The sequence below is a fragment of the Ostrea edulis genome, chromosome 2 (genome assembly GCF_947568905.1).
Source record: "Ostrea edulis chromosome 2, xbOstEdul1.1, whole genome shotgun sequence".
NCBI classification, from domain to species: Eukaryota; Metazoa; Mollusca; class Bivalvia; order Ostreida; family Ostreidae; genus Ostrea; species Ostrea edulis.
In genome coordinates this window covers 2,530,156-2,542,500 of record NC_079165.1, presented here as the reverse complement: position 1 = coordinate 2,542,500, position 12,345 = coordinate 2,530,156, and the positions used below count along the sequence as shown (strand labels likewise).

General features: G+C 35.0%; 1 protein-coding gene and 1 long non-coding RNA gene across 7 annotated transcripts in view; one reads left to right on the top strand and one right to left on the bottom strand.

Annotated features, from left to right (window-relative positions):
- LOC125679944 (histidine--tRNA ligase-like) overlaps window positions 1-5,394 on the bottom strand; it is a 13,903-nt gene extending 8,509 nt beyond the window's left edge. Inside the window, exons 1-2 of one of the 5 annotated variants that reach the window (XM_056157281.1) lie at window positions 5,240-5,394; window positions 702-791 (exon numbers count right to left, since the gene is read on the bottom strand). In XM_056157281.1, the coding sequence (XP_056013256.1) occupies window positions 702-791; window positions 5,240-5,341 (192 nt within the window). In that variant the 5' untranslated portion in view covers window positions 5,342-5,394. Of the gene's footprint in view, window positions 1-701; window positions 792-978; window positions 1,270-2,355; window positions 2,490-5,239 lie in introns of those variants that run through there. The other 4 variants (XM_048919393.1, XM_048919394.2, XM_048919395.2 and 1 more) reach the window with 4 other exon arrangements.
- On the top strand, window positions 2,376-11,720 carry LOC125679957 (uncharacterized). Of its 2 annotated transcripts, none has more exons than XR_007371914.2 (4): window positions 2,376-2,508; window positions 3,827-3,891; window positions 5,317-5,475; window positions 11,574-11,720. It is a non-coding gene; the product is annotated as an uncharacterized LOC125679957 (long non-coding RNA). The 2 variants fall into 2 exon arrangements; XR_007371915.2 differs by having other exon boundaries at window positions 9,412-11,720.
- Window positions 11,721-12,345: the final 625 nt, after the last annotated feature.

Genomic DNA, 12,345 nt, shown 5'->3' with positions numbered 1-12,345 from the left:
AACAACCAATAGATAAAAGAAGAACATTATCTTAAAAAGTAAATTGTATCTGAATGCAGCATTACAAAATCAGGAATTACCAAAATTGCAACTTTATCTGATTTGTTTTTAAATACCTTTTTGGATTTGTAATCGGTTTAATTTATGATATTTGAGGGTATCTTTTAGTCAATGAATTGCAGAACAATATGTATTTTGAGACACTGATGCCTCCATATGACAGCAAAGTAATGATAGTACCCAAAAGTATTGTCACTGTGAAAACACATGTAAAATATGAAAGATCCATCTCTAATCATTCAAAAGTAGTGTCACTGTGAAAACACATGTAAAATATGAAAGATCCATCTCTAATCATTCAAAAGTAGTGTCACTGTGAAAACACATGTAAAATATGAAAGATCCATCTCTAATCATTCAAAAGTAGTGTCACTGTGAAAACACATGTAAAATATGAAAGATCCATCTCTAATCATTCAAAAGTATTGTCACTGTGAAAACACATGTAAAATATGAAAGATCCATCTCTAATCATTCAAAAGTTAAAAAGAAAGTAGTGTCACTGTGAAAACACATGTAAAATATGAAAGATCCATCTCTAATCATTCAAAAGTATTGTCACTGTGAAAACACATGTAAAGTATGAAAGATCCATCTCTAATCATTCAAAAGTTATGGCCTATGGTAAAGTTTATACTTACTTTGGGACATTTAAGAATAAATTTCGACTTTTGAGGTTCATCTCCAAGCTTTGCCTTGAGGTCTAACAGCTTGGCAACTTCTTCACTGATCTGAAAATAGAAACTCATTAATATTTTATTTATTCAAATTATTGTGATGATTATTACCACTCTGACAGGGGTTCTATTGACACAGCACAGGATGTAAAAGACAATGAACACTCCCTCTGAAAAGTTTATAAATGAACACTCCCTCTGTAAAGTTTTATATGAGGCATAAAAATTTAATGAATCTTACACGACCAAAGCACATCAATGGTGGTGTTCTAGTAATCCCACTCTGGATCAATACAGACATTATTTCACACTACATGTATTCCTGTAATTCTGAGAAGGTTGAATTTCCCTCACAGAACACTGAAAGGTTTAAAGATCATTAAATGGGTTGATGGTATGTATTGATAAAACTTTCATGACATTGCATCATGAAAACTCTTGTCTGAGGGGGGTCATTCAGTGTGTTCCAGCATGTAATGATATGATGCAATGCACCGTTCACATGTACAACCAGCAGTGATGTCATTCACAACACATGAACAAAAAAAAAAAAAGGACATGTTCCAATAATTCATTACTTTCATTATCATTATCTGTATTTATTTATAATATGAATGAACTCGCAGTACAAGTCACAAAAAAACACCCGACAGGTAGAAATTGTATAAGCAATTAAAATTGATCTAATTTTCCTAATTACTTGTTATAATGACACATTTTACTGTTATCAGAAAGCTTCCAGACACTCTGAACAGTGATTTACCTGTTGTCTCCGTTCTTCAGCATCGGACGGAACAAGTTTTATTTTTTTGTGTAGATCACCACAACCCTCCATTTTTTCGATTGCCTCTTTTTCATAATTTACAGAATCCATGTAGATGTGGAATGACACAATTCTAAATATTTCTAAAACATGTCCACTCCTTTTGAAAAGGGGATCTATAGTTTATATCAAACTGACCCAATGACCTATATTCACCAGCGGAGAGTAGGTCCTGAATTTATTTCCATTAATTTCTAAATCCACTATCTTTCACGTAAATATACTCTATGTAATACATTTACAAAAATTTTAACTTGATTTTTTAACACTTTAAGGCTATCGTGCGTGAGAAATTGACATTTGTGGAAATTGACATACGAGAACACAGATAAGATAAGGGGATGGTGGTCACTTATGATCCGAGGATCTCTCTGAGAATGTATGTATCAGAATCACACCCGGTTTCCAACATAACGGTAGGTTTTTTTCCATCAGAGAATTGTATAACTGATAGAATGAAAATGTACTAATAAATGCAGTATTGAATATTACTACCACATATCTTGCAAATAATGTCCATAAACACAGTACTTCTATGCAGCATCAGGAGTGAGTAAATAGAATAGACCTTGCACTAAAAAGACAAATTTATCTAATACTGACTCCAAAATTTTCGAAAGATATAACTTAACAAGTAATCAATCCAAAATAAATTATTACAGGTCAAAGACCATTTCAATATGTTTCGGTCCAATATCTTTCACAATTCTTACACGGGAACTTCATATTCCTATTCATAAGAACAGATGCTTATCTGGCATTGAAAAACAATTCTGTATATTAACTGAAAGTTACCTGTTCATTCGAATAAAATCGGACAGCCAGACAGCGAAGATGACGAATCAGATATTGGTGGTGAAATTTGCAAAGTGGCAGAAACATGGTGGCAGGAACAACAGAGGAGGCAGAAATATGGAAAGTAGATAAAAATCCAGGTCAGCAAATCTGGTGAGTAGACAAGACACACCAGCTATCAGGTGGGCCCTCAGTTAGGCTGCAGTGACGACCCCCACCCCCAGTACGTCAAATTTCCAAAGGGGAGAGCATTAAGATGAGAATATTTACAAGTTATCAATATATTGCAATACATGTATTGATGCACAGAAATAATGACAGGGGTGACCAATGTATTGCAATGATGTATCAGATATATATCAATTACCAAAAATAGAAATCAATCTACATTTGTTCTATGTGTTTATGAAATGTAGGGTTATCTACTATTTCAAGTACTGTCATCACATTCAGAAATAATCATTTAGTAATTTTCATCATTGTTATCATATCATAATTACTTTCAAGACCTCAAGAGTATATTTTGCTTAATTTTTCACAATGACTACAATTTCAAATGCATTACATTTATTTTGTAAATGCAATTTCATTCTATCATATCACAATTACTTTCGAGACCTCAAGAGTATACTTTGCTTAATATAAATATATTTTTTTTTACAAATACCATAAATGGTAATGTACAAGGTCACAATACTTGAACATTTCCTCTGCAGACCTAGTATTTCATATCAATACTAATGAGCTGATATTTTTAACTTGAGAGGGCATGTTATTACAGTAGATGTATAAATTTTCATGCCAACTTTTACAGTGTTTAAACAGTCAAACAATTGAAGACTGCAAGAACTTGACAATGAAACTAAAAGTATAGTAGACTGCACAGATGAATCAGTCAGGAGATACCAATCAGGTTATGGAAGTAGACCCCTAAAGGAACATGAGTTACTGCAGCATAACTGAAATATCCACCTCAACATCAAGTAATAATCACCATTCTCTTATAATCACTACTCACTGGTACTGTTTTACTTTGACAGTCTTTTCTTATTGTATGTCCCACAATTTCAAATACACCACAACTGTTACATTCTATCTCAGATAATACATGTATTTATCAATTGTCAGAGTTTTTACAAGTATACTTACTACCTGAAGGGGGGGGGGATATGAATCCTGGATTTCTGAAATTGTCTTTTTGGTTGGAATATAACTTCATATAAAGAATTATATGTTTCATACTTTAAGAAATTTAACATGTTTAAAACTTAATTTACTTCATGTTTCATGCATCTAACAAATCACATCCAGGTTACCAGGTATTCAAATTGTAACACATGAACAAATGCTTAGAAGAATATATACAAATATAATATTGAAATTTATTTAAATCATCTTAGACTTAAAAGAATACATTAATGCAGTTTTGTATGTTAAAAACACATGGATTTTAGGATTGTTTTCTTTCCAGGTAAAAATATGTTTGGAAAATGCTGTGTAAGGTGTTGGTTTTTCTGGCGTCGACAGACGAAACAGGTAACATAGAACACTTCTAACTGCATTGCATGAATTGATGGATTATCATATTGACCATTACTGTGTATAACACACAGAAATTTAGTTATACCATTCAATCAATTCGGGTTAGAATAGGTCCTAAGTACCCCTTGCTTGTCGTAAGAGGCGACTAAATGGGATGGTCCTTCAGATGAGACCGCAAAAATAGAGGCCCCGTGTCACAATCAGGTGTGGCACGATAAAGATCCCTCCCTGCTCAAAGGCCATGAGCACTAAGCATATGTCTAAATTTTGCAGCCTTCGCTGGATTTGGTGATGTCTCCACATGAGTGAAATATTCTCGAGAGGGATGTTAAACAGTATACAATCAATCAATTCATGTTTTTTATCACATACTGGGCTATAATAACATCTTGAGATTTTCTATGTTAAAGAGCATGTGTAGGGAGGAGGTTATTGATTTTTAAATTAACTTCATTTAAAACTCCTAGCAAGTATTAGAGGGCAAAGCCCTCTCACGGCCCAGGGCCGTGAGAGCGGAGCTCTCCCTATAGGTAACATGTATATACATGTTTAAAAGGAAAATATAGGAAAATAATGAAAAATTAAACCATACCTATGGAACTTGGAAGATTTTGGTCCCAATGGCGTCAATTCGAATATTAGCGCGTGGACATGTATTTCTCCATTTTGAATCTCGTCTACCCTAGTTCACGTCATTATGAGATGTTACATAAAATCCGTAAAAGCATGTAAATCTTATTTTCTTAATCATATATAATCACTCCTCGATTAACACGAATGTGCCATGTATCCTATGTTTGTAAATTTGCTAAATAACGACGCTGAATATGATGTCACAATGTACTGTTTACAACAATTGCATTATATTTCCCGCGTTCAATATATAGGCGGATCAAATGTCCAAAATTAGGATGCTTTGATACAGCTCTGTCCTCGTGCTAACTTTGGGTTGTTTTTTGTCCTGTTTTGGATTTAGACACTAATGCCAATACCTTTTTGCTTCACCCTCCAACACGGTCACGCCTATGTTATAATCTGATAATGAGCATGTGTAGGGAGGCGGTTATTGATTTTTAAATGAACTTCATTTAAAACTCCTAGCCAGTATTATTGATTATCCAATTAAAAACATGCAAATAACAAGTAAACAATACTTCCATAATATGTATACACTTTGTATTTCCTTACTTCTTGAACTTTGCAATTTAGCCTACATAATATATACCATCACAGTCATAAGCACCTGGTTTGACAGAGATATTTCGAACTTCTAAATATGGTTAGTTTTCTTCTCCTGTGCAGAAGACTAATGTCCCCAATATAAGGTTTCCGTGGTACATACCTTATCTTTATCTGCTTTGTCTGCTTTTAGTTTTCGAACAATTTCTCCTTGTACTTTGATTTGTTCCTGAATTTCAGACCGGTTTACATCGTTGTCTTCCATGATGCAATCATCAATCTCGTGTTTTCCGGAAACGCAAAGCTGATTTTAGGGGATAAAACTAATACCGATAAACCGTATTTTCCCGGAAAGAGGAAGAGGAAAAGAGTTGGGTGGTAGACGGAGAGAATAAGGAGGTATGCTACACCAGAGAAATTTGATGTTGATGAAATGTGAAAGATGTGTACAACAATATTCTGAAATTGAAAATTTTCAAATTCCCTTTATTTTTTTAAAATGCAGTTTTAATAGTCGAAAGTAATTTGAAATTTTTTTTAAAACCCCCGCTGGACTCGAACTCGCGATCTACAGTTCATTAGTCGACGTGTTAACTTACTGAACTACTCAGCTAGGCGATAACTTTTGAAATGAATTGTCAATTATTGCTAATATTCATGTTTTCATCAATGCTTTAAAGTATCACACAGGTAATTATTTTCACATATATTACCATAGAGATAAAAAAAAAAAAATCATTAAAAATCAGTTTGCAGAATTGATGCCGAATAACGCAGTCGGATATGTTCTATGTTACCTGTCTCGTCTGCCGACATCGGAAAAACAATACCCTACGCGGCATTTTCGAGAGAGAAAATTACCCGCAAACAAGAATACCCTCAAATCCACGTGTTTTTCACATGTGTGTAAACAGCCGGAGTTCACCTCATGAAGTAGCCTCAGCTACCATCATCAAATAGTTCTTTTGTATGGTTATTTCTACAAATTACATAAAATTTCCTAATCAGGGGTACAAAAATTATGAGGAAATGAGAAAAATCGCGCATGAAAATTTTTTTTTAAATGTATGGAACTACAATTATCGGTGTAATACCTTTAAAGGATGTCAGCCATTATGACGATGTAGAGTACATCCTTAAAATTCAAATTTATATATTTGAAGATAAAATTTTCAAGTTCCATAGGATTAGGTATGGTTTGATTTTTCATTAGTTTTCTATATTTTCCTTTTAAACATGTATATACATGTACGTGTTACCTATCATTAGAGAGAGCTCCGATCGTGAAAGGGCTCATCATAAATACACTTCGCTGCGAGTTACATCCCTTTGCAGAGTAATCGGTGAATCTTTACCTTACCAAATGTAAGGTGTTATTACTGTGAATTTTAGCTAATTATCAAGCTCTCATGCAAATTAATGGGTTGCCCCACCCTGGGGCATTGTTGTAGCTGACTGTGCAATTAACGGAAAAATCACAAATGTCAAAGCTACAGATAAGAAAATCACAAAGGCCAACGTAGGAAAACGCAATTTTTAAGACAAGGGATGCAACTTTGACAGCGAAATGTTGATATGTGTATTCATTTGGTGTGCGAAACAATAAAAAAAAATCCTCAAACAATTATTAATGATATCTTCAATTCTCGGTTGATGAGACCAATAATTGATTTCATATGCGCATCAATTTAATTGTTGTGCGTATCGAATGAATTGATGATATCTTCAAATAGTTAAAAATATCTCCGGGCAATTTTATTTAAGGTTATGTTAATTTTGCGCTCCATAGAAGCAAGGGAGCGGATGGAGGCTCTCACCTTTACTACTAAGTCTAAATCATATAGGATCTGTTTGAAATTATTTTATTTCTAAATGTATACAAATTAATAACACTTTGTAAAATAATACGCAGGCATTTCTTCAACCTTTCAACTACAGTGAGATGAGTCAGACCTCTTGTTTAAAGATTTCAGTTGTAACTGACGTAGTGTGAACAGAGACAATAGGCGCGGCTTGCGACATTGACGTAGTCTGAACGGAGACAATAGGCATGGCTTGCGATATTAACGTAGTGAAACAGAGACAATAGGCGTGGCTTGCGACATTGACGTAGTGTGAACAGAGACAATAGGCGTGGCTTGCGACATTGACGTAGTGTGAACGGAGACAATAGGCTATTGACGTAGTGAAACAGAGACAATAAGCGTGGCTTGCGACATTGACGTAGTGTGAACGGAGACAATAGGCGTGGCTTGCGACATTGACGTAGTGTGAACGGAGACAATAGGCGTGGCTTGCGATATTAACGTAGTGAAACAGAGACAATAGGCGTGGCTTGCGGCATTGACGTAGTGTGAACAGAGACAATAGGCGTGGTTTGTGATATTAACGTAGTGAAACAGAGACAATAGGCGTGGCTTGCGACATTGACGTAGTGTGAACAGAGACAATAGGCGTGGTTTGCGACAATGGTCCTCTGTAGCCCGGCTTAACTAGAATAAAAACAAACTCTTGGTATTATTTTTGTAGAGGCTTATTTTGAGTTATTTTACCAATAAATACAATCGGAGGTCTTACCGAGGTCGATCTTAACTACGATTGTAGTTTGAAAATTGGTAGACAAGCAGCATGGTTGGATACCCACGGATGATCTTGTTTTTATAAAATATCGAATGTGATTAAACGTAAAGCCTTTTAAAAGAGGAGATTATAGATCAAGCTTCTGAATCATTGACCAAAAAAAATAATTTTCATATGGGTCGTGGGTTCGAGTCTTGCTAATGCTTTGACCGCGACGTCAAACATAAGACCTCAAACACAAGATGTGAGTGCTTCTTCGCCAGGCCCTCGCGATTGGATTCTAGAAGTGAGAGCCACGGGTCTTCTGGATAAGACCATAGAAACTTATGTTCATAGCGGTGGACTGCTATGGCCTTAGGCGTCATTCATTGGTCTAAGTTCATGCCAATTCACCCAGAGTCAATCTAATTCATATTAGAAGTTAGATCCGCTCGCAAGCGAGTACTTGAGAGCTGATGTAACGCCTAATTTTGATTAGATTTACCTAGAGCTGGTGACGTGTCGATTGAGTGATACGTAAACTAATTAAAACAGTGACCTTGATTCCGGATAAGAGTGCTTGGTCCTTAGGAATCTTTGTTTAGAGCGTGTACCTCTAAAGTCTTTCAAATAACATTTTAAGAAGAGAAACTTAGTCTTTGACCATGACAAAATAAGATCCATGGTTTGGGGTCAACATACATTGCTTCTCATTTAGACCGGAGAACATTAAGTGGTAAGAAATGAAATATACAACAGTCGTGATGTTCATCTATTACAGTCAAAACCTTTGACGTCACAATGCAATGCGCGGATGCTAACTCGCCGTGGACTCCCTTTAAAACATTGGATTTAAATTGATTTTTAATCCACTTTATTAATGAATTATGGTAACAAGCATTCAAAACGAAAGTATGAGGTCTATATAGAGATTAAAACAAAGAGGAACACAGTTATTAGTTCAATCTTTATAATCTATCTAGCTGACCACAGAACAATGAGCGGGTAATAGGCCCATGAAAACAGTAGTTCCTGGTTTCAATCAACATGTAGCTTCCCCTTCTGGTGCAGAATATTTTTGTAAGATCAACTTTTTAAAATTCAATTCAACCACGCAATTGATCCTTATACTCATTAAAACATATTTGTACGGTTAAAATTTTAAGAAAACGGTGTATGTGTATATGGAACTCGATTTACGAAAAAAGTTGTCCCCATTTCTCATGCATATTAACGCATACTATATTGCTATCGCAAAAAAGTTGATTCCAATTACTAGCAGCGCTTTCATTGATATGAACAAGACTGTGTCAAATTATATGTATATGTTGTATATATAATACACATTAAATTAAAAGAAGAAGAAAACCAACAAATTTAAATTTCAACGCAAGCGCTTTCATTTTAAAAATCCCAGTCCGTGCTGATAGATGTTTCCACTCGTGCGCAACGATAAGCTTAGAACCTTTCTCCGTCCGCCCTTTGCATTGTCACGTCAAATTGTACTTGTGACGTCAAATGTTTTGACTGCAACAGATGAACATCACGAATTCTACACATATATTTCATTTCTTGCCACTCCATGTTCGCCAGTCTGTCTGTCGGTATGCACCTCTGATATCCATGTATTAGAAAGTTATGGTCCAGGACCCAGAGTCACAAAGGTTATACACTGTAGCTAACTTTAACTATACTTCATTTCTTCACTTGTAGGATGTTGAAGAGTGGTGAAGACTTTTAGTTAATTCTAACTATACTTCATTTCTTCACTTGTAGGATGTTGAAGAGTGGTGAAGACTTTTCTAGATTCATTTTCAGTAGATGATCCATAGAGCCCCACTTTGGGTGCTGGATACCTGACCCAGGGAATTTCATAATAGATGTTCCCAGCCAATGTGAAATATGTTCAGTAGTAAAGACGATATTTAAGATTTAAAGTTTTTTTTCACGAGATGATCAAGGTCGTACCCATGTCATTGAGCCTAAACCCTTAATTCTATCACAGAGGCCTCTCTAAACATTGGTCCCCTGTACTCGCGTTTTATATGACAATCAGTTATTTTGATGTTTTGTTGGGGTGTCCTTGCTTGTCATGACTGCGCATGCACAATTGTTTGTCTGCTAGATAACGTAAGTAAAAAAAAAATTAAATCTGTATAGATGTTTTGATCTAACTCCTTAGGTACCATAAATATTTCTTTTACCCTGACCTAGTTCAATCATTAACTATAGTAACTAGAGTTGATCCAAAGTACAATCGAACTGCATTTGGTCGAAACCGTAAAGGGTGTCAATGAGCATGTCTGGTCTACCACACACACACCATCATTGAACCGAATAGCCGATAACGCATTTACCCGTGTGATACAGCAACCTATGAGTGCAGAGTGGTTGAACTTTAGAAACCACATATGCGCATTGAAGGTCCGGAAGCAAGCTAGAGATGCGCAATGAAGTTTCGGAAGTCCTATTACTATATGGTTGATAATAGAATTCATTCTCTACCCAGAGTTCCGTGCGCTACAAGCACTACAAACGGAGCTTGCGTAACGCGCCTTCTGTTGAGAGAATGGATCGAGCTACATGTAGGTCCCTATAGATGCAAAACTCGAATTTGTAGTTTTAAAAAATCGGGGGGGGGGGGGACGAATTATAGTAGGGTACCTGAGGAAATGAACTCACGGGACCGGAAAATTATTATTATACATTTATACAGCGATTTATCTAATTAAGACAATCACTTTAAAGCGCTTTACACGGAACACAATAAAAACAACCTAAAACAAAGAATAATAGATACATATAAAAGGGCATAAAATAATACTAAAACTGAGGTGGTTTTTTTAAGTAAATGAAAGTATGTCACTTAATACCTGTACAAGAAATACAGATGTATTTATTTCTGTAGATATAACAATGTGGGACTAATAGAATCCTTCATTAGTACGAGTGTGGGATAGGGAAATTCCACCGAGGGGACAAGATTCGCAGTCTTGGACGAGGCTTTGCCGAGTCCTAGACAGCGAATCTTGTTCCAGAGGTGGAATTTCCCTACCCCACACGAGTTAATAATGAAGGATTATTTTTCTCACATTTTACCTACAGTTTAGTGCATAAATTTAGGAGCTTTGAGAAAATTCTTAATTATCAAAATCCTCATTTGAACTTCGATGCAAAAACTAATTAGATAGGCAGAAAGAGCGTACCCGAAAATGGTTTACACTGTAAGTGTAAACTAAAAAACCCAAGGTTGTCCAACAGAAAGCTATATACATTAAAATTTAAAGATAACAATGAAAAATATTTTTGCTTCACCGTGTAACGTAAATCTTCACTGTGTAACGTAAATCATAGAAAATATATGACGTCACAATCAAATGACGTCGCAGCAGTGTGAGACAGAAAAATCTCACATGGCTGTCTCACATGGGTAAAGTCAATCTCACACTGGTGATAGTGTGAGAAAGAAAAATCTATGCTGTCTCATTATTTTCCATGAAAAAAATATTGATATACAATCACAACCTCACCTACTTTATCATTGTATACATGACCATTTTGTAGTCGTAAGTGATCGAAATACAATCTACCCTGCAGTCCTGCTGAGAAATATACATCAAGTTATCATTTTACTACACAATGATGACCAAAAAATATATAAAAGTCCATTCCAATGTTATTATATGAAAAGCTTGTCCCATGTAAACCGATCCAAATAGCATGGTTTTTAAAAAACTTCTTTTCTTAGCTTTTCGTACCCTTCTGAAATTCGTCGAGGCTGATTAATTTCTCAATACAGTTCTTTGTCTGATGTACATGTATAATTTTGTAACTACAGGTGTACCTAATCACCGCTGTGAGATATAAAGCCTCGATTTATTTATTCTCTAAATTAATTTGAAGAAGAAAAATGCAGTAATAGGTCATTTTCGTTTCAGAAAGAAACGGTCACAACTTTTCTTTGATGTGGCGTGAACTCTGAAGAAATTGATGTTGTGAACTTTAAGTAAAATGTCGTAAAATAGTTCTTCACTGGAAAGGATCGCCTGCATGGCATTATCAAATAAAGTAATGTAGTACACTTATCTTCTAGTTCAGTGTTTTTGTTATATTATCTGAAACAATTATCATGAATAATTTGCGAAGACTCATTTTAAAAACGATGTTGACGTTTTTGATGGTGATATTGTTATGTAAGAAGAATCCCTGATCATGATGGTAGTACTCTAAATACAACCCCGTCTTCTTGTCGCTTTGAAAACAAGGTTTATCGTTCTTTGAGGTATATAACAACAGGCAACACACAGAATTTATTTTTCGTTTCGTTAAATTTCTTATATCTTATGCTTTTATTGTTCATAACACAATTTAAAAATACGCCAAAAATCAGAGTGGCATCTTCCATCCCGCCATGCTTTCATTTACTCAATATTTTTTTTTTTTGAAAATAAGATCCGGTGGAACTGTCCGATTTCCTACAAGAATTTTAATTTTCCAATTGAAAAGTTTATTTCCAAACGACGACAAATTCCTGCAGGAAAATTTAATTTGTGTTTAAAAAAAGATATATAATTATCAAAACAAATAAAAAATTCGAACATACGATCACTAACTAGCTGCGGGATATTTTGCATAGGATTTCTATTGTTATGTAGGAATATGATCAGTTCATTTCGGTCATAATTTGTCTGAAGTCGGGTAATTCTATGT